The sequence below is a fragment of the Cheilinus undulatus genome, linkage group 1 (assembly GCF_018320785.1).
Source record: "Cheilinus undulatus linkage group 1, ASM1832078v1, whole genome shotgun sequence".
Taxonomy (NCBI): domain Eukaryota; kingdom Metazoa; phylum Chordata; class Actinopteri; order Labriformes; family Labridae; genus Cheilinus; species Cheilinus undulatus.
The window spans coordinates 50,173,354-50,195,927 of record NC_054865.1 but is presented as its reverse complement, the minus strand read 5'-3'; the positions used below and the strand labels follow the sequence as shown (position 1 = coordinate 50,195,927).

General features: G+C 38.9%; 1 protein-coding gene across 1 annotated transcript in view; it reads left to right on the top strand.

Moving 5' to 3' along the window:
• The window catches only part of celf1 (cugbp, Elav-like family member 1), a 43,729-nt gene that overhangs the window by 11,259 nt on the left and 9,896 nt on the right, over nucleotides 1-22,574 (top strand). Inside the window, exons 3-13 of the mRNA XM_041812533.1 lie at nucleotides 11,249-11,436; nucleotides 11,880-11,962; nucleotides 14,422-14,470; nucleotides 14,943-15,077; nucleotides 15,769-15,848; nucleotides 17,154-17,315; nucleotides 17,970-18,039; nucleotides 19,509-19,631; nucleotides 20,647-20,760; nucleotides 20,959-21,144; nucleotides 22,404-22,547. Of these exons, the coding sequence (XP_041668467.1) occupies nucleotides 11,249-11,436; nucleotides 11,880-11,962; nucleotides 14,422-14,470; nucleotides 14,943-15,077; nucleotides 15,769-15,848; nucleotides 17,154-17,315; nucleotides 17,970-18,039; nucleotides 19,509-19,631; nucleotides 20,647-20,760; nucleotides 20,959-21,144; nucleotides 22,404-22,547 (1,334 nt within the window). The remainder of the gene's footprint in view (nucleotides 1-11,248; nucleotides 11,437-11,879; nucleotides 11,963-14,421; nucleotides 14,471-14,942; nucleotides 15,078-15,768; nucleotides 15,849-17,153; nucleotides 17,316-17,969; nucleotides 18,040-19,508; nucleotides 19,632-20,646; nucleotides 20,761-20,958; nucleotides 21,145-22,403; nucleotides 22,548-22,574) is intronic.

Below are 22,574 nucleotides of genomic sequence, written 5' to 3'. Positions count from 1 at the left end.
ACTCTTTCGTGTTGGATTGAGCGGTGATGATGCCGGTGGGCCTTCTTCCCTTTTGTAAGATACTGATTCATGCTGTTGTGTGATGTCACTGACCAGCTGAATCACAGCCGTGCTACCAGTGAAGGTGTGGATTCTTTTCATCAGACATCATGTAGTTGTCACCTGCCTCAACATCACATACATCATCATCCCACTCAGGAAGACGTCTGTGCTACACTTTTACACTTCAGCTGACATAAATGTTGCACAAATGACTGGCTGTTCAAAAAGAATGGTGTAAGCACTATTCCACCTCGAGCTGACGTCAGGGGTTGTTATATTTTCTGTTTGTTTACAAAGAGGTTTTGGGTCTAATCAATTAAAAGTCAGTGATGCACGTCTCTCTCCCTGTTAGCCTGGAAACTGAGGGCTGCTTTAATACCACATTCATGTGAGCATGTGTTAAGTGAGAATGATCATACTAACATTGTTGATGGCAACCACCAGGATTTAGATTGCACTCCCCTTCTTTTGTGCTGGATTTTGCAGGGTGTCTGCCCTGGTGAGACTTGAAAACAGCAGGAGACAAGTTCTAAGGGATCGAGGCCAACATGTCTGATACATGCCAGGCTGAATGAAAACACATTTTTGGTGCTCGCCAACTGAAGGCGACTCCCGGCCAGTCCAAATGAAAGGCACAAAATCCCTTAATGGAATATCAGTGCACTTGTTTTTCTCCAGCAGAGCAATGATGTCTGTTTTTTGTTTCACTGTCTGAAGCATGGCTACTTTGCCCCTTCCTTTATGATGTGTCTCTGACTAGGGCTGGGCAATACGACCTAAAATAAATATTGCAATAGTGTTTGACTGTATCACAGTTAGGGCTGGGAAATTAATCAAAATGAAATTAAATTGCAATATGGCCTGCTGCAATTTTCAGATCACAGAAGGCGCAATGTTTCTTTAACCTGATGTTTTCAGGGTTTGAACCTGATTTATGTCAAAATACCAGTTTAAAACCCTTTTTTGCAGCAGAGATATCATGCACTACATAATCATGCAATCATTCAAGTGCCATTTTTTAAGAATAGTCAACAAAAAAATCATATATTCTTCATTTTTATACTATTTGCTTATTAAATATAAGAATGACATAAAAATGATCACTCCCTTCAAAACAAAAATTCATATCCACTTTGCATTACCAGTCAAAATCATCACAATAAGGTATTTTTTGAAAATTGTTCAGCCCTTGTTTAGTCTAATATTGTGTTGATTGTAATATAGAATGGTTTATTGCCTGTGTGTGTGGGAAAATACATAAGATAAGGAACTTACAGAATAATCACATTTCAAATTGCATTTGCAATATTGGGTACAAAAATCGCAATTAGATTATTAATATTTTCCCAAATCGTTCAGCCCTTATCACAATACATGATGTATGTTGTGATATTTTGAAATCACCTCTAAATATATGGATTCAGCCCTTTGAATAAGATGACACCAATATGATGACTAAATTTATGGATTTAAAAAAAAAGTGCATGCAGAAAGGGTAAAATCAGTATCTAGTTAAATTAAGCACACTTTCTTATTTTGAAAATGACTTCACTCATAAGCTTTTACAAATAAAATGAATAATGACATGACAGGCTTGAAGGTGAAAATACATAAATCATGAAATACTCTGTCTTCTACTATAAATTAGGGCTGGGCAATATGGCCTAAAATTGATATCCCGATATATTTTTGCTATATTCTGATACACAATATATATGTAGCGATATTTTGAAATGTCCTCTCAGCAGCTGTATTTAATTCAGCCCCATATGACACCAGTTTGATGATTAAAATAGACAGTCTATTGGATTTTTAATATAATGGCTTACAGAAAGAGTAAAAATCAATATAAAGTCAAATTTAGCAGTCTTATTTTGTAAAGGACTTCACTCAATCTTTTACTAATAAATCAAAAATACATAAATCATGAAATACTCTGTATTTTACAGTGTATGGAAAGTCCTTAAATGTTTTCTGTGTTATGTTTACTATTGCTGATAATAAAATGATTATTTTCCTCATTAAGGGTGAAGCAAACCTACACAAAACTCACCAATCCTGCATGCAGCCGATGGCCAAACCCCTGCAGTCTAGTCCACTATTCAGGCTCACAGCTGTGATTATATTAGTCTGTTATCCATGCTGATCAATGCTGGACCAGTTTCTGACAAGTTCATAACATGAGAGCGTCTTTACACCTTATTCAAAAAGCTCTCCTGTGTGATCATGGGGGGAAAAGCTTGTCTGGAGGCCGGAACATTTTAACTACTTGTTGTCTGTGTTTTGAACTGTAAGGCTAAAATAAGTCTCCGTAGCTGTGGAGAAGTGGATCACATTTGTCTGCTGCTGGACCGTCTTCTCTCTGACATGCACAACTCTGACAGGGAGTTCTCAGCAAAATGTTCGCGCCCAGGCAAATCATGTATTCTGGGTTAAGTGTCGTAATGAGATTTTTAAATCCTGGCTTTTCAACAACACTGGGCTCATGTCTTTAGCGGCATGCTGTGATACTGCCGCTACTACTATTCGGACATCTTGTGACGTATTTTTAATGAATACCACATGAGTTCAACCTCTTTTCAAAGTTGAATGACTGCTCAATGCTGCAGATCCAGTGTTGTTTCTTGTTGTCTGTCTCGCCGCGCTGCTCTGTTTACCTTCCTCTCCCTTGCTTCTCTCGTCGCTGGTACAAAAAGGCACATGTGCAAAGGAAGCGCTTTTCTGGATGGGCAGAGGAGAGAGAGAGAGAGAGCTGTCTGCTGTGAGAGATACATTCAGGTACAATGGGAGAAGCGAAACTCCAGTGTGAAATGCATGCTGACAGCAGAAAAACTTCCACATAATTTATACTCAGATATTCGCGATACAGTCATCTTATACATCGTGCGTGGCAAAAAAACAGGATACATCAAGTATATTTGATATATCGCCCAACCCTACTGTGAATGGAAATTTCTGAATCCTGAATTTTCTGTTATTTTGACTGTTGTTGATAATAAAAATGATAATTATTTTCCTCATTAACCTTGAAACAAACCTACAGAAAACCTCACCAACAGCCAGATACAGCTGATGGTCCAAACACTGCAGTCTTGTTGATTAATTCAGGCTCAAAACTTAGATTATACATCCGGCCTGTTATCTGTGCTGATGAACACTAGACCAGTTTCTGACAAATTCCATGACATGAGAGCATCTTAGCAAGAAGCTCTTGTGTGTGATCATTGGGGAAAAAGGCTCATTTGGAGGCACAAATGTTTAACTCCCAGTTGTTGAGTTTATGAACTGTTAGGCTGAGATAAGGCTGCACAGTTGTGGAGAAGTGGATCACATTTGTGAGCTGCTGGGCCAGCTTCTCTCTGACATGTAGAACTCTGGCAAGGAGTTTTCAGCCAAAAAAACTGCATCAATGCAAATCACTCTTTGAGTCGAGTGTCTTTTATTTTTATAGTTCTTTTAAATCAATGCTTTTCAACTACACTTACTGGGGTCATGTCCTTGGCAATATGTTGTGTCACAGCTGCTGTAATCAATGCCTAATGTTGCTGTGTAATAATAGATTACCATGTTTTGTTTGACGCCTTGCTTTTTAAATACAAACCACTGCCATATGATAGATCTGGGGCTGTTTCTCGTTGTCTGTCTCCCATGTTCATTCACCTTTGCTGATACAAGAACATGCATGCTCGGAGGAGAGTTTTCTGGATGGGCAGGGAGTGAGCTCTCCACTGAGAGAGAGGCATTCAGAGAGAGTTGCACGCTGGCAGCACTAAACTTCCATGTAATTTATACTCGATGTTTGCAGCATAGGAATTTTATACATCTCACATGGCAAAAGCTGCAAAACCTATACGCCTATCTGTGATGCAGCGCCAGTACATGAATTTTTTCTTAACCTGAAATGTGTCAAAATACCAGTTTGATAGAATTATTTTGCAGCAGATTTTTTTTTGCTCCACACATTATGCATGCATTCAAGTGTCTTTTGTTGGAATAGTTTACAAAATACTACATTTCCTGTTCATGAATGATTTTCTAAATCAAAATGAGAATAACATAAAAAATTATCATCCCCTTCCGTATAGCAATTTAATATTAAATTCTCTAGCTAGAGAGCCAAATCATGATTACAATTTTTTTAAATCTTTCATGTCTAGTTTAATTAATCTAATATTGTGTTTGTTATAATATAGAATGATTTATTGCCTGTATTTGTTGAACAATACACAAGATAAGGAACCTAAAAATAATCAAATATTAAATTGCAGTCATAAAATTAACAAAAAACATCGCAATTAGATTATTTTCACAAATCGTTCAGCCCTACTCTTTACCTTAAGAAGTTTTTTCCTCGTCTTATCCCATCTTATCCCAAGTGGCATTTTTTAAAGATATTCCTCTGAGTTATTTAGACCTAAGGTACAGAGGCAGGTAGCTTTAATTCACTCACCCTCTTTGATATTTTATTTGACTCAAGCAGCATGTCGCTCCCATGGTATCTATGATGTTGATTATTTTCATTCTGTTTCTGAGAATTCCCTCTTTGTGATTATCTGGATGCACATTTTTGGTTTATCTTTATAGTGAAGGCAGGGAGAGATCATCAGTGAGTTATGGCCTTTTATAAAAGAGAGCGGGGCTTTGCATGATACAAGATCATTTATAAATGATCAGACCATGCAGGAACTTGAAGCTCTACCTCCTGTATTGTCTGTGGTTGTTTCTCTGGTTGGTCAGTCTCTGTATTGATCGTGTTGAAGGCTATCAAAGCAGAGACACTTCTAGCAGGAGCGGCGTTACAGCATCTCTGGGGTTCAGATCATTGAAGGAGAAATAAAAAGTTTTCTGATGTTTAGGTTGGTCAAACTTTAGTCCCTTTCCTTTCTATCTGCCCTCCTGTCCCATCAACAGACCTCTGTTTCCAGCAGTTAGACAAGTCACACAATGTTACAATGTTACATAAGTTTAACAGCAGGGATGAATCAAAACTTTTTGGTTAGGAGGGCCTGCACCCTGACTTATGCAGGGGTGACAGAATAACACATTTGTTTTTCTTAAAAAAAAAAAAAATAGTCATGGAGTAGTTTGAAAATACAACTTATTGTAGTTGGGTATGTTTTTAATTTGAATTTGTTAATAGTGTTTTTTGTTATTTTAAGAGTTAATATATTTTGCTCAATTTGAAATTCAAAAGCTGTCTGCAATTCTGAAAGCGTTTTTTGTTATGTTGAACAGGATCTTTCATGTTTTATTTTGTTTTTGTCTTTTTTTTGGCCCTGGGGCCAAACGCAGCCCACAGTCCAATTTTGATCTGTCCGCCTGCAAACTCTTGAAATAACATGAAATATGGCCCACATTTAAACATCAAGCTTGTGCTCTACTGTACTTCATAGTTTCAGCACAGTTAATGTGTTTTTTGTGACTATACTAAGACAACAATGTACATGCAAAAATAGTGTCAATCAAAATAGTCACATCTTGTTTGCTAACTCCCTGATGATTTTAGGTAGCATATAGCAATACCAGTAATATTCAAGAGGCTGAGCTAGTGGCAGCTAGGGTTTAACAGGGCCCCTTGAAATCTGATTGGCATCCCCAAATACCTGGAAATCATTGTCTATTTGCCTTGTCAGTCGTTAAATTGGACTTTTAGTGTTAGTTCAGGCAGGCCATGGAATCAAGCGCTGCCCAGATCAGCTGCTCTAATGCAAGCCCTCATCTGTTGACAGCCAGCTGATTTGCTCTATGCATGCTCTCATGCTGACTTCAAATGTTATATTTTTTCTCAGTACTTGATGCTTTTTAAAATATTGTGAAGCACAATACTTCCTTCCAAATATACTTAAGTAAAAGTAGAATTACATTCAAAATAGTACAAATACATAGTACAAGTACACAAAAACAAAAAGCTTCTCAATTACAGTAACTTGAGTAAATGTAATAAGTTACTATCCAGCATAATTCTGTCTGCCCCCTCCAATCACTTCTAATTAGTTTTCAACTCTAATGATACCTGAGGTATCACAGCCACTCTCTTCTCAGTCTGGGACAGTTTTAGGCGGCCTTCTCTTGTTACTGTGCTGCTTTCTTTAAGAGCCTTAACATGTTTATGCATGCTTTTTTTTAACCCAGAAATAAGGAATATCGATTAGATCATGCCCGCCGATAGGGGGGGACAAACGTGTCTGTTGTCCCGGGCCCAGGGTGGGCAAACTGGGCCTTCATTAAATTATGAAATAATTTTTCAAAGTTTTTCAAAATAGGCCTATTTGTGGAAAAAACATGTAATTTTTGAGTTACATGAAGCTTTTTATTTGTTTTGTCAAGGAGAACCCCCCCACCCCCGACACAAAAATGGTTTGGCCACTGATCCAAATTTGATGTTGTCATTTGCTTTGAAGTTCAGTGCGCTCAAAATGTCCAGTCAGCACAAGTCCGGTGCTCAGAAAAGAAAAGAAAAGAAAAGAGAAGAAGAGAAGAGGAAAATAGAGGCCTGAGGGATTCTCTTAACAAATATTTTAAAAAGGTGGTGACGGTGAAGCTGGAACTATTAAAGTCAACGTAGAGCAAGGTAAGAAACAGCGCAGCCAACGTTTACCAGCCTTGTAACGTCACTTAACTGGCCAGCTCTAATGTTAACATCCATTAGCTTGTATAAAAGCCTGACACAACAGATTATCTTTGACAGAAACAGTTGAGTTTGGTAGCTCCGTCAGAGAGGATGAGACAGAGAGGCGAGAGATCCAGCTGCAGTCAGGTGACAGAGAGAGTGATGCGGGAGGAGCCCGCTGCCCGGAACGGAGGGACAGAGTCAGGCTGCCAACCAGAGAGAAGAGAGAGATAGAGAGAGAGGGGGGGTCACAGTGGAGCGGGAGGGGCCTGCTGCCCCGTCAGAGACTCTGAGCAGGATGCATCAGAGACTGCTCAGACACTTAATTTCAGTGATGCTGCATTATGGCCAACTAAAATGACCAACTGATAGAGTGAACCTCGTAAGTGTGATGGCAAAACAAATGCCTTTCTCAGAGAGGGCAAAGGAATTGCCAGCAGATGCAGAGGGCAGGGAGTTCCCAAACTATTTGACGTATTCCACATCCCACAATGGACGGGAAAAAATCGATAGGGATTGGATAATATAAAGCAGCTCAAAAACGGCCTTATTTTGCCTATCATGCTTGCTGTTCTCCTTTGAAGTAGAAAAAAAGTCGACTAGTGCACTAAATTCCACAGATGGGATGAAAATATCCAATATAAAATACAGAAAGCTTTATGAGAGATTTCCAGAGCGTGAAAGAAACCGTGCACACAAACATTGTTATTGAAAATGGAAGAACCTACAACATTCTGTCCTACAGACTTCTGGAATTGACAGCCAACAACAAAAATTGATGGAGACAGAAATCAACAAAAAACAAAGCACTACTGAAGCGGCTGCTGGATGTAACACTGTACTTAGCCTTCAGGAATCTGCCATTCAGGGGCAGCACAAATACACTAGATGAGCCAGACAATGGAAATTTTCTTGGCATAACTGAGCTGTTGGCAAAGTATGATGGTATCCTAAATGACCATTTACAAAACATTAGAGAGCACCGGCAACAGGGAGAGAGGCTCCAAGCTCACTACCTTTCACCTGACAGCCAAAACGAATTTATTGAACTTTGTGCTCAACGTGTCCTAAACACTATTTTGAGGGAAAGGCAAGAAACAACATTCTATTCTATAATGTGTGATGCAACCCCAGATGTGTCAAACTTGGAGCAAAATATACTGTTGCTGAGGTATGTCAGTCAAACTTTTATTTCCTGACCTGGTATTTATATTTAAACAAATGTACAGTATGTGTATATTTATACCATGTTTTTGGGGATCAGGCTATGCACAGATAGGAAATAGAGAGAAAAGGTAACTCTCCATCCAGGGCAGAAGTCCTGGACACTAGAAAGACTGCCGTTGCCTCAGTTTTGCACTGCAACACAAGACAACATGTGTGTGCTGACAGCATCCCTAAGATCCATATCTAGGCAGAAGTAATACCTGTGATTAGAGATGTGTGAATTGTGAAAATCAGGGCGGATACTGATTTTTAAGATCTTTCCTGATTGATGATACCAATGTGTTATCATTATTTCAAATGGTTTAAGGCTGGCCACACACTAAATGATTTAAAGCCCCTCTCTGATTAACAGGGGGCGTGCTCATGGTCTAGGCTTGTCGCAAACGATTACTTGTCCAAATAATCCTCAGGGGTGGTGTGTCCACATGTTTACTTTCTGCTCCCAACAGCAACAGAGCCTCCCTGATTACAAATTATAAATACCAAATCTGTTGATTATTACATCTCAAGGTCAGACTGAACACCGACAACAACCAATGGGAGCGAGCAGACCGAGTAGTGTCACTGACCCGATGTTACAAGGTTTCATGGCTCACAAATATAAGCACAACTTTAACTTTACATCAGACAGGACTTCATCTTGATTCTTTTCCTTGTATTTTATTTTTGCTGCAACTTTTACACACACTAGGGCAGCCAGGTAAGGATTTCAGTCCTCCTCCATGTTTGTTTTGTAAAGTCAGAATTCTGAGAAAAAAAGTCAGAATTCTCACTTTATTCTTCAAATGAAATAAAAGTCTCAAATGTTTTTTATCTCAGAATTCTGACTTTTTTCTCAGAATTCTGACTTTAATCTCAGAATTCGGACTTTTTTCTCAGAATTCTGACTTTTTTCTCAGAATTCTGACTTTAATCTCAGAATTCTGACTTTTTTCTCAGAATTCTGTCTTTAATCTCAGAATTCTGACTTTTTTCTCAGAATTCTGACTTTAATCTCAGCATTCTGACTTTAAACTCAGAATTCTGACTTTTTTCTCACAATTGAAAAAAAAAAAATATGTCTCAAAATTTTTTTTTTCAGTGGCCCTAATACTCTTCCGTAATATCATGACTGCCATGGCGTAATAAAATTGACAAGATAAATCTCAAAATCTCTCCTTAAACTAAAAAGGGCTTTATTTTCGTGGAAGGGTTGAGTAGACCATAAAAACACACTTTGGCGTATTTATCACTCCATGAAAACCTCGTGGAACTGGAAAAAAAACTGTATGACTCTTGCAGAGTGTGTAGCCTACTCAGCTAAGTCTATTCATTTGCCGACCCTGACACTGTTGTGTTTGTAGAAAAATGTCATATAAGACAGTTTTGATTATTTATGCCAGAATAGCTGCATATTTATGGTACTTCTTAGTTAAATTTAAAGCATTTTGAAAGAACCCTCAAGGTGCAAGGAGGCCCCCTGGTTGAGAGATGCTGGTCTAGGCTAGAAGGATTTTAAGATAAAAAATTGAAACTGTCTTATATCTTTGGTCTCAATGATTTTTAAAAAAGATTTAGATTTGAAAGTCGTCCAGTTACCCATCCACCACTAGCTGGTGTATAAATTAATATTTTTTAGCCAAAGTTGTTTTAACAAATCTCTAGTCCCTCCTAAATAGCTCTGTACCTGTTTCCCCCTATTGTTGTCTTTTGAAATAGACATACTATTTTCTTAAACATGTCATAAATGTTAAAAAAAAAAATCTTGATAAATGCCTTGGATTATAATTCATAGTCAGATTGCAGCATGTAAAGTGATGTAACTCTGTTTCTCCTAGTCACTCTTAGGGGTGTAAATCACTTGTTTCATAATGATGGGATACAGTGTCAAGATTATGGACGAAATGATATTTTCCTTTATCACAAAATCTGCCACAATTTCGATATGATTCGATATTGAAGCTTTCAATCAATATAAATGATTTTCTAAATATATTTCACACAGTTACAGAAAAAAATGTAGTTTCAGTAAATCAATTTTTTGAAAGGTTTCTGTATTTAATTAAAAAAAGCCATCTCTTTTTTCAAAAAGAACAAAGAACTGCAATTAACATTTGTTATGTTGCACATGTTGTTTTTAATTGCATTAAATGTTGTTTCTAGAATGAGGGGTCCTGGTCCCCTTTACCTGTTACACCTTTACCTAGAAACATAACAAGGGCATTTGTGTTAAAACATGCTGATTTTATAACAGCAAACATTTTCAGCATTAACATTATTTTTCGTCAAGTACTCTGACCACTCTAAAGCACCAATATCTACTTTTTCTGCAACTTTTTATAGTCATGATCAAGTCTTTTAGCCTTTCTTTCCTTTTCCTATTTTTTCTTAAACACACTTACACATTTGTGGATTTAAGTGAAGTTATTTCTTCTCTATATCAATACTTCGTACTTTACATAAGGGCCTACTGATGTGGCATATAGTTAATTTGTAGTTTTGTAAGGCATTGCAATTTTAATGAGATTAAATCCAGTGTTAAAATGGTGAATTTATTTATTTATTTTTATAAACTGCAACCTTGATTTTGATAATTGAGGGGTTAGGAAAAAATTTATTTAAACGGAGAGGGGGAGATAAAAAGAGAGCAGCTGTCCCGCTTGACCCATATCAAGTTCCGACAGTCTAAGTTTTCATAATTGATTGAGCATGAGACAGTGAACTTCAGTCGGTGTATCAAAGGAGGCAGCATCAGACTTTTCCCTCTGTTTATCTGTAGTCTGTTCAGACACCACTTGTGCTACTTCAACCACAATGAAAGGAGAGTGGTTTACGTCTGTAAATGATCTCATAAGGCAGTCGGTTTTATGCGGATAAAAAATACAGACAGTCAAAAAAAACAAGGTGAGAGCCCTGCCCTGTAGTAGACTCTGTCTGACATGTGTCCACACAGCTGAGAGAGGAGTGGATATCCTCTTTATCTCAGCTGCTGCCGCTAGCTTGTTGAGTAGCAAAAATGGGTTTAACAGGCGTGTGGAAGGAGTTTCAAAATAAAAGCATAGCTTAAAGGTGATGGTGTATATCAATGTTTTGACTTTCTATTAATCTGATTTGGTAATTAATCAACCAATCAGTGTATTGATACATTGATGGATTGTTCCCCTAGCCACAAAGTTGCAAAAGGTCAACTGCTCACAGTACTTCTTTCTTACTTTAAGCAACGGCCCTTTCTCTCTAATTTACATCAGCAGATCACAAAGTTAACTGAATGTACCGCTCCTTTCTTGAATACATGTGTTTAGTTTATGGTTGTTGATGTTGTTGCTGTTTTAAAGAGCGGAAAACTGACATGTTTGTTTGTTGCCAATGATCTGGTTTTTGTCTTTGCAGTGGGAAGAAGATGAATGGGTCTTTAGAGCACCCCGACCAACCGGACATAGATGCAATCAAGATGTTTGTAGGACAGATCCCGAGGTCCTGGTCTGAAGAGCAGCTTCGGGAGCTGTTTGAGCCTTATGGAGCCGTCTACGAGATCAACGTTCTCCGAGACCGCAGCCAGAATCCCCCACAGAGTAAAGGTCTGCACATAGTCCACACAGTAACAACAGCTGACCCATGTCCTGGGTTTCTTTCCCATTTGAAACACTTTAAATACCCCACAATCTGACTGACTTAATGATGTTACATTGATTTTATTCCTTTATAAATTTGGCTGCATTAAAACAATAAAGTCAGAGATACAGTAGGGTGTATAATCTGATGGGTCTGGATGCCTCATAAGGGACTGAAAGAATCATAAGCTCTTTAGTCAGAAATATCAATTCAGTTTGAAAGAAGTGTTAAACAGGATGAAAGCTTGTTAGCCAACTTAAAGATGTGAGGTAGTTACAGTACATTATGATGTTTTTAAGATTTAATTAATGAAATGAAAATTGGGCAGCTGGGAATATAAAGCTTCTTCATTGTGTAACTTAAAAATATTTGAAATGCTAGCTCATATGTATATTTTTTCATCCCTCAGGTTGCTGTTTCATAACTTACTACACACGTAAATCTGCTTTGGAAGCACAGAATGCTTTGCACAACATGAAGATTCTTCCAGGGGTAGGTGACAGACGCCTTAAGGAGCTCAACAGTGACCGCCTGCTTTTGCAGCAGCTCTGGTTCCTGAAGCTAATTTCCACTTAAAACATTTTGGAAAAATCCTTTATCAATATATGAGTCCAGAAACCAAGCCCACCAGCCACCTAGAGATGAAACGTTTACCTGTGTTAATGATAATCGTAATAAAATTTCTCTTTGGTTATTACACCGTTCATATTCTTATTATCATGATAACAGTTAATAATAACTGTGCTTTAATATCATGGTAAATAATGTCCAGATAGCATGCTATGTGGGTTCATTACCTGAGATGGATAGGGAAAAAACGACCTGAGAAATAAAACATATCAGGATGAGGTGGCATTACTGTCTCTCCTCTGGCCCATCCCACTCAGTATGGCTGTCAGAGTTCAGAGCAAAGAAACACCCAAAGCTTGCAAAAGCAGCAAACATTTCTGTGGTACCAGTGGGCTCCACCAATCAGAGAATCTGTGTGACAATCTAAACCTAGCACAGAATGTAAAGAAGTTTGTGTTTGGGAGATCATTTCTTTGTTGTAACAATGCTTCTAGACAATAAATGTTATACTGTTAGAAAGTCTGTTTATTCCCATTTTAAATGGAGCCACATTTGTAAGGAACATGCATTTGTGGGATGAGCAGCAGAGGGTTGTGCCCATGAAAAATTCACCAATTCTTCTCTGTCAGTCCTGAACAGCTTATTCTGCTGTTGATCTTGACTTTTGTTTTGAGCTTCTGGTGCCCCAGGTGCTGACATTTAGATGCATGCACGCATCCAATCTCCAGTCTCATAGGGCTGCCAGGAGACATGCAATGACTGCCCTCCAGCATCAGGCCTGTTTGTGCTGGTGTCTGCAACATGTGCACTGGAACCTGAATGTGTGGAGGAAGGTTATGTTCAGTGATGGGTCCAGATTCTACCTATAGCAGTTGGATCATAGGGTCATAGTCTGGAGAAGACCTGGAGAACGTAATACTGATTGCTGCACTTATAGAGTAACATCTTTTGGTGGAGGCAGTGTCATGGTGTAGAGTGTCATCACTCCCACTTGAAAAACGAGCCTTGTCATCACTGGAGGCAATTTCAATGCAGAGGGATATTGAGATGAGATTCTGCAACCAGTGGCAATCCCATATCTCCACAGTCTGGGGCTGAACTCTATCCTCCAAGAGGACAACACTTGCTCCCACAGAGCGGGGTTTAACACAGATGACCTCCAGAATTTGGGAGTTGAGAGGATGGAATGGCCTGCCGGCAGTCCTGACCTCAACCCCACTGAACACATGTGGGATCAGCTTAGTTGTGCTGTTTGTGCTAGAGTGACCAACACGACCACATTGACAAAGAAGAACGGGTTGTCATCCCTCAGCAGTGTGTGACCAGCATGAGGAGGAGTTGCCTGGCTCTTGTGTCTGTGTATGGTTCTTCCAAATGCTATTGAGGCTCCTGTTTGTTAAATGAATAAATTGTTAAATTGCCAAAATGTCTTGTTTCTTCAAATTTTAATCATCCAATCAACAAATAAGAGTCATTGGCAGAATAAACTGTTTGGCAGAGAAGATTTAGCAAATTCTCCATGTGCGCAACCCATATACTCAGCTCTGCTGCTCACCCCTTAATGCATGTTCCTCACAAATGTGGCACCATTTAAAAGGGAAATAAACAGGCTTTACAACAGTATAAGATTTATGGCCAAGAAACATTGTTACAACAAAGAAGTATTCTACCAAACAGAAATTTTCTTACTTTTTGTGCTAGGTTTAGGATAGTGGGTAGAATAGTTATTTTCCGAGGTTGTGACTAAACCATGTTTTCATTAAAATACAATACAATAGAATACAATACAATAACTTTATTTATCCCCGCAGGGAAATTCAGTTGTCTGGAGTCTCTCTCATCTGTTTACGGTAGAATTATAAAGTCTAATTGCTGATGGAATGAAAGATTTTCCAAATCTTTCTGTCCTGCAGCGCTGGGATAGGAGCCATCCACCACCGTTGTTTCTTTGGTCATTTAGGGAGATATGAAGTGGATGATCCATGTTCCTCAGAATGATATTGTATGAATTGATATCATATGAACTTGGTTGCTCGTGATGAGTTTACCTTGGGTGGTTGTGATGCTGATAATCAGATGCTGTATGGAGAAAAATGGATGGGATTTTTGCTTGTGGAACCACACTGTTGAGCTCTGTTTTAATTCATTGTGGTCCATAAGGACACTGTGGACTTTCAGCTAGTTTGTTTGTATTTTGAAACTTGAGTTTTTTACTTGGATCATGAAATAGTTTGCCTGCTGTCATTTTAACCTTCCTGCTCTTACCTTGATAAAGCCTCTACACTCATAGCCATGCCCTGATTGGAATTGGGCTGCCAACATCCCATGGACATGCCTTTTTTCTCAGTAATGATGTTCAGTTTCACTTCTGCCTTGTTCAGATGCACCACCCAATCCAGATGAAGCCAGCTGACAGCGAGAAAAACAATGGTAAGATATTTTCAGCAAATTGATGTTTTAGGGTTAATTTTGCCTTTAATTAATTTAAGAAGTAAATTTTATTCTAGTTTCATTACACATTAATTTAAATATTTCAAGTTGTTTTTTTAAGGGCTGTCAAGATTTATCGCATAAATCATAATTAATAAGGGCCCACATTTAGTGCATTTACCTTTTTTTTTTACTGAAATTTTGAGATTCTTCCCTGATTTTGAAATTCTATTTTTTTAGAAAGCCCTGCATTCTTGTATGTGTCATTCTTGATGATTGCAGCCCTACAGCTCCTAAAAACAAGAAAGTATAAGTAACATATTAGAATATGACATTGGACCAGCACTAAAGGCTATATAATGCTATAAATGAATGTTTTGAGTTTGAATTTATCAGGTATTTGTATATGTTGAATGTTTCATGAAGTTGTTTATCCTGATGTGCGCCTGATGTTGTGTCATGGTCATTACAGCAGTGGAGGACAGGAAGCTGTTTATTGGAATGATCTCAAAGAAGTGTAACGAGAATGACATCAGATTGATGTTCTCACCGTATGGCCAGATAGAGGAATGCCGAATACTTCGAGGCCCTGATGGACTCAGCCGAGGTGAGACGAAAGAGGACCCACAATGCAGGTCTCCCATATATGTAGTACACCTGGGTGGGATGCTGACATACAGCTGTCCACGTAGGATAAGGCATTGTCTATTTTTTAATACCGTCAAACCCTCTCAAATGTTCCTGTGGTATATGTGTTTGAAAACCACTTTATACAAGAAGTAGATCTGACCAAGCATTTAGCAGCATGCATTTACAAGCTCAGTGAACAGAGTGTGTGCCTCTACAGGTATTTTATTCAATCCTTTTGAGCAAAGCAACAGCAAATAATCAGGACATTTCCAACAGAGGGGTTGAAAGTAATTTATAGATGCAGTGTTGTTCACACATCTCACAGGTGTGGGGGGGTTGGTTAGTGAGCATGTAGGTCCATTCAGCTTTGCTCATAAAATCAGTAGGAAGAAGCAGAAAAAAAGGTTTACTGTAACAAAATCACTCTGTAGGGTTAGGCTACTTATTTGCCTGGCTCAGTGGCTGGGAAGTTGAGCAAATTCACCAGACACCCCTGCCCAAAAGTACCTTCATTTGGCTGATGGTGGGTGTTAAACCCAAAGTCCCTCAGCTGCAACTCTCCCATGCAGTGTTCTGAGAGTCTCGTTGTGTCATGAATCTTTGTTTTGAACTGGGCTGAAGGTTTACTACACTTCTGTATATCATGACACACTGTGTTTCTCTTCCAGGGTGTGCGTTTGTGACTTTCACAGCAAGACAAATGGCCCAGTCTGCCATCAAGTCCATGCATCAGTCCCAGACGATGGAGGTGAACATAAAACTACTCACTGAAGATGAAATCGTTGTTACTTTGATTTAATATTCAATATACAGTTTTAAACATCGACTTACCAGACAGAATGTGTCTGACTTTTTGTCTCTGTGCAGTAAAACTAACATATTATAAAGATTTGCAGAATTGTGGACCTCAATAAGAATGTGTATTTCATCTGGGATTATACTGCAGCCATCATTGCTTAGTTTTGCTGATCGTGGTTGGGGCTAGGGATGCATGATAGCAGATTTTTGTTGATATCAGATAAGCCAATATCTTCATACTAATTTTAGCAGATACCAAGTGTCTCCTGTCAAAGAGAGACTGAGTCATGCAGAGCTCAGAGAGGAGCTGGGAAGTAGAAAGTCTGGTAGTTGTTTTACTTTTGGGGCTTCATTTAAAATGTTCAGGGCTCACAGTGGGACGTCTTCAGTTCGTTGAGCCCTATGGAATAGGGCTGGACAATTAATAGAAAATTAGCTAAAATTGCAATATGGTAGAAGGAGCAATATTTCTTTAGCCTAAAATTTGTGTCAAAATGCCAGTTTACAACTTTTTTGCAGTAGCAGCAGCAGAGATGATACGCATTACACGTCATGCAATCATTCAAGTACCATTTTTTTTAGAATAATCTACTAAACATCTTACCTTCATCTTTATACATTTTTCTTATTAAATATGATAATGACAAAAAAATATCATATCCTTCAACACAACGATTCATATCAAATTTGCAATACGAGTCAAAATCATCAGTTTTTTTTATTATTATCGTTAAGCACTTGTTTATTCTAATATTGTGTTGGTTATAATATTGAATATTTTTTTGCATGGAAAATACATCAGATGAGAAACTTAAGGGATCAAATCATGATCAAAGTATTGGGGAAAAAATTGCAATTAGATTATTTTCCCCAATCGTTCAGCTCTACTAGGAAACTACCTAAACCTGATGGTACAGTTGGACATTTCGCCAATATTTAAGGTTGATATACTGCTGTTATTTACAGCTGATATAAAACAAGCCTGCAAGTAACTTTCAGTCTTTTTAGATCAAATAAAGCAAGAAGACATATTTTAAATAGTAATTTTAACAAATGCATATTTAAAGGTTTACAGATGGCTGTTTAAATATTTTGGTTAAGTCTTACAAAGATATGAATACTGGAAACAAAAAAACACATTTTCAGAAATGAGTTGCTTTCTTTTAGTCCTTGAAAGTTCAAGAGAATCCTTCGAGTCAGTTGAGTCTCAGATGCCTGTTTTATGCATTAAGCAGTTTTCTGTGTCTGTTTTCAGGGATGTTCATCGCCTATCGTGGTCAAATTTGCAGATACCCAGAAGGATAAGGAGCAGAAGCGCATGGCCCAACAGTTGCAGCAGCAAATGCAGCAACTCAGTGCTGCCTCCATGTGGGGAAACCTCACTGGGCTCAACAGCCTCGGTCCACAGTACCTAGCAGTGAGTGTGTTTATGGACCCTCTGTTGGTGCTTCTCCGCTATGTGGTGTTGGCTCAACTCTGCTCTATTTTTCTATTCAGTCTGATTTTTCGTCAGGGATCTCTTTTTGGTTTTAACTCTGGCTAAGTAAGATGAACTGATGCTTAAATGTAAAGTTGTTATGATACATGATACCACAGGCTTTAAACAATAAAATATACAGTATTTTACATGCAATGGTACAGAAGTTTTGAGGGAAAAATTACATATATTAATATTTCAGGCTTACAGCTTTTATTTGGCACTCTTACCTCTTATAAGTGTTGGCACTTTCTGATGTAATTTGTTATAGAAAATGTGTTAAAATCGCTTAAGATTGTGATCACCACAGACATTATTTCAGGAATTTAAATGAAAACTTGTTTCTATATCCTGTAGACTTTGAGACAATAGAACTGGATGTATTAAGACACCTTCCCATGTTTTATGATTCACTTCTACACCACTGTCCTGGAATCACAACACAAAGGGCCGTGTTCAGAACTCAGTATAATCAAGATGAATTGAGCTATCACCACATGGAAAAGCATATTTATGTGTTTGAGTGTAAATGACACTGACAAAGCCATTCCCAGTTTACTTCTCTATTTTCTTTATCCCTCCTCCTGGTATCAGCTCTACCTACAGCTGCTGCAGCAGTCGGCCTCCTCAGGGAACGCTCTCAACAACCTGCACCCTGTTTCAGGTAAACAGTCATGCATCAATCTTGGGATGGTTTCATATTAAGAGCTTGAATCCAAATACACCAAAGCACCAAAGTTTATTTGGTCAGTTTGAATGCAAGTATTTTGGGCACTTTACCCACGTTTGCCTGAAAAGGTGGTCTTAGTATGACAACACAACTGTGTCCAAGATGGGGTACTCATCAGCTAGTAGAGCTGTAAGGTCAATTCTGATCATCTCCTGTCTCTTCAAAAACTGCCGTATCTGTGCAGCACAACCTCATTTCATCCTCTGAGCGGCACAGCAAAGGTGAAAGTAGGGTGGTGGTCATTGTTGACGATAAAAATCACAAAAATATCTGTGGTGGTGCACCCCTAAATTCTACCATGATCAGTTCCACCAGACCTCATTTGAATCTTACAGTTGAACTGCTGCTTATGCACTGAATGGTTTAGGCCCAAAATACATCAGAGACCTTCTAGTCCAGTATGTACGATTCAGACCACTCTGGTCATCAGGTGCAGGTTGGCTCCGTGTCCCTAGAGTCAGAAATAAGCATGAAGAATCAGCATTCAGTTTCTATGCTCCATATATCTGGAAGAAACTCCCAGAAAACATCAGGTCTGCTGAAAGTCTGAGCTCTTTTCAATCAAGGTTGAAGACACAGCTGTTCACTTCTTCCTTTGACTAAAAACTGTATCACATCAAATTTTCTATTTTCACTCCAACTCTGCACTGTTACTTTAATAATAATAATAAATTTTATTTGGAGGCGTCTTTTAAGTCACCCAAGGTCACCTTACATAAAGTAAAAGCATAATAAAACATCATTAAAACAGAACATCAACATAAAAACAAGTGAAGTGCACAGTGTCCAGTTAGAGGGAATATGCCAGTTTGAACAGGTGGGTTTTGAGTTGGGATTTGAATGAAGTGATGGAGTCTGATTGTCTTATGTCTTACTTCAATACCTTAGTTCTTATCTTTTGTGGGTTTTATTATCACTTTTTAAATTTTCTTTTAAAATGTTTCCGTTGTGTTTCTTTTTCCCTTTGTCATTGTATTTTAATGTCCTGTGTGAAGCACTTTGAATTGCCTTGTTGCTGAAATGTGCTATACAAGTGAACTTGCTTTGCCTTGCCTTGCCTTATGAAACAAAGATCCTTCCATTCCAGGTGAATGGGGTTGTTCAGTGTCTTATTTTTACATAGAAGTCACTGTTCCTTCAAATAAATCATGACTCACTGCCTATTTTGGTAAAAATATCAACTTGTTGAAACTTCAACACAATTCGACTATAACGTGTACTTTGCATCAATCTCTTTTGCTGTGTAAGAGAAAAATCACAATTCAACTAAATAATCAAACTCCTACAAAAGGATTCTCCCAGTTTTTGTGAATACAAACTGAGGATCGAGGTTTTGCTTTAATCCTAAAGTGTCTAAAGGATTCAGCAGCAGAAGACTTACTTGTATCTCTGTGTGTTTTCAGGTCTTCATGCCATGCAGAACCTGGCTGCTTTAGCAGCAGCAGCTACTGCCACACAGGCCGCACCCACAGGAACAAACACCATGACAACATCAAGCAGTCCCCTAAGTGCACTAACAAGTTCAGGTAAAAAACAGGTTATAGCTGGGTAAATTATTACCTCTCCTCTGCTAATAATAAGTTGCGTCTCATTTTTGCTGGCTAACAGCCTGCAGTCATCTGTTGTAGTTTTCACTAAGTCTCTGACACGTCTACTGAGGAATCCCAGCCCATTCTTCTTTGGCCAGTCTGTCAAGCTCCTCCAGATTTGATGGTCCAGGCATGGACTTTGGTCTTCAGTTCATCCCACAGATTTTCAGTGGGATTCAAGTCAGGGCTTTAGTCAGGCCACTAAATAATGCTCACTGTGGTCTTGTGGAGGTAGTTCTTCACCAGGAGACAGGTATGATTTGGGTCGTCGTCATGTTGGAAGACAAAGTGACAACCCAGACCCAGTTTTCCTGCTGACTGCTTGAGGTTTTCTTTCAAAATCTTCACGTATCCTTCACTCTTCATGATTACTTTCACTTCTGCAAGAGTTCCAGTTCCAGACGTCCTGAAGCATCCCCACAGTGTAATACTCCCACCACCGTGTTTAACTGTGGAAACAGTGTTCTTTGGGTTATCCGTCTCTCTTTCTTCTTCAACTAAACATGAGTAACGTCTCTATGGCGAAAGAGCTCTGGTTTAGTTTCATCTGAGCAAAGGATACGCTTCCAGTATGCAGAATTTTTCTTCAGGTTGTCCTTCACAGACTTCAGTCTGGCTTGAAGGTGTCTCTTCTGCAGAAGTGGTCTTTTTCTTGTTCTATAGCCTCTCAGTCCATTCCTGTGCAGGGCTCTAGTGATTGTCTTCTTTGGGACAATTTCTGACTTAGCTCAGTCATATACTGGTGTCTTGGCAGTTGTTCTGGGGTCTCATCTGTCCATGTCTACACAAATGACAGAGAGGAAAATTGAAATGGGGTGATGAGGCTTCACTCTGCTCACCCCCTGGCTGTTAGGGCACTCTGATAGAAATGAACTCCTTTGTCATCTATGATCTGATTGTTTTAATCCTAACTTTATCATTATCCATTTACCATTATATCTTCTCCTTGCAGGCTCCTCCCCCACCTCCAGCAGTAACTCCTCCGTAAACACCATGGCGTCTCTGGGGGCGCTGCAGTCTCTGGCAGCCGGTGCTGGAGCAGGCCTTAACATGGGCTCCCTGGCAGGTACTAATCCTCGTGCCAATGATGTCTGAGTTTCCTGCAGATCTTTCATCACAACCCCTTTACCTATCTGAAAACAAATGAATAGTGAAACTTTAAACAGCTGTTTCACACTTCAAATATGATGATGAATCCAGAAACACCACAAGTGCTTAGAGCTGACAGTAGGCCCTCTTAATTTTTTATATAACCCTGTTGCAGGAATGGCAGCTCTGAATGGCAGCATCGGCTCTGGAGGTCTGTCCAACGGCTCAGGAAGCACCATGGAGGCACTGAGCCAGGCCTACTCAGGCATCCAGCAGTATGCTGCTGCTGCCCTTCCCAGCCTGTATAACCAGAGCCTGCTGTCCCAGCAGAGCATCTCAGCAGCAGGCAGCCAAAAGGAAGGTGAGCTCTCAGATCCTCAACCCTTAGGCTATGGATGAATATGCTGTTAATGTGCTCCAGTGTAACCCATGTGTGCGTCTGTGTTGTGTTCTGGGTAGTAAATGAGCGATCAGGAGAAGGTATGTTGGTTCTGGTCTGCAGAACTGACAGAAAGACAAGCATCCCTAAATTGTGGGTCTGTGACAAGCATCTCTCCTCTGACTGGGGTCGACCCCAAATTGTTTTTTTTTTCAGTTCCAATTATTAGAAGTTCAGAAGACCAATAACTAACATTTGGAAATGATAGGTTTAAATGTAATCTTTTTGTCTAAGTTTGGGTTTTGAATTCGTATTGATAAATAAACCCAACAGCTATAAAACAAGTCTTAACCCCTGAAACTGTACACCTTTTAAGAGTTCACCAGTAGTACAGGTCCTTTGATTTTTCACTTCAGTAACCACAGTGTAAAACTACTCTGATGCAAGTTTGACTTTTGCATTCACAGTCTTACATGAATAAATGTAATTGTGTCAAACAAAATCTACAGATGCATTCATGCTTTTGTCATTTAAATGTAACAGATTGTAAAGGTGGAGTTCATTACTATGAAGCGTAATTGTAATAGCATGAATGTTTATGCAGACTTTTATTTTATTTAAACAACATTAATCAGCAGGGTAACTTTTAAACGAAGTGGGCCACACACTACACCATGTCAGCCTGAATCCTCACTTCTGACCAAAGTTAGCAAAAGCCAAATTATCTGATGCTCCTAAAGAATATCTCTATCCTGTGGTGTTAAGAGCGACTTTGTCCCTCTCCTAGGATGTAACAATCCATCGATATATACGGATAGACATCGATTGGTTAATTAATTATCCAATCAGATTGATATAAAGTCAAAACATTGATCTACACCGTCACCTTTAAGCTACACTTTAATTTTGAAATTCCTCCAGCTCCGCTCTTTTTCTCTCTTGTTATGAGGCTGCTCAAAACAAATAAATAATCAGCAAAATGCCAAATATGGGCCTTGATAATCTTCAAAGCTGAGAAATGGTTGACCGTAATTAACATGTCATCATCTCTTTGCTGGGATTGCATTTTCACAGAAAGTTCACATTGAAATTCTGTGTTTTAGACAAAAACACAAAGCTAAATACGTTGAGTTTCATGTTACGGTTGTAGGAGGGTTTTAGTGCCCCAGAAGACTTTAAGGTTTCACATTTAGTCTCTTTAATGTCTTTAAAACATTTTCTAATGACTCCTTAATTGGCAGGTCCCGAGGGTGCCAACTTGTTCATTTACCACCTGCCGCAGGAGTTCGGAGACCAGGACCTGCTCCAGATGTTTATGCCTTTTGGAAATGTCATTTCTGCTAAAGTCTTCATCGACAAACAGACAAACCTCAGCAAGTGTTTTGGTGAGTTCACACTGTTGTTTAAAAATA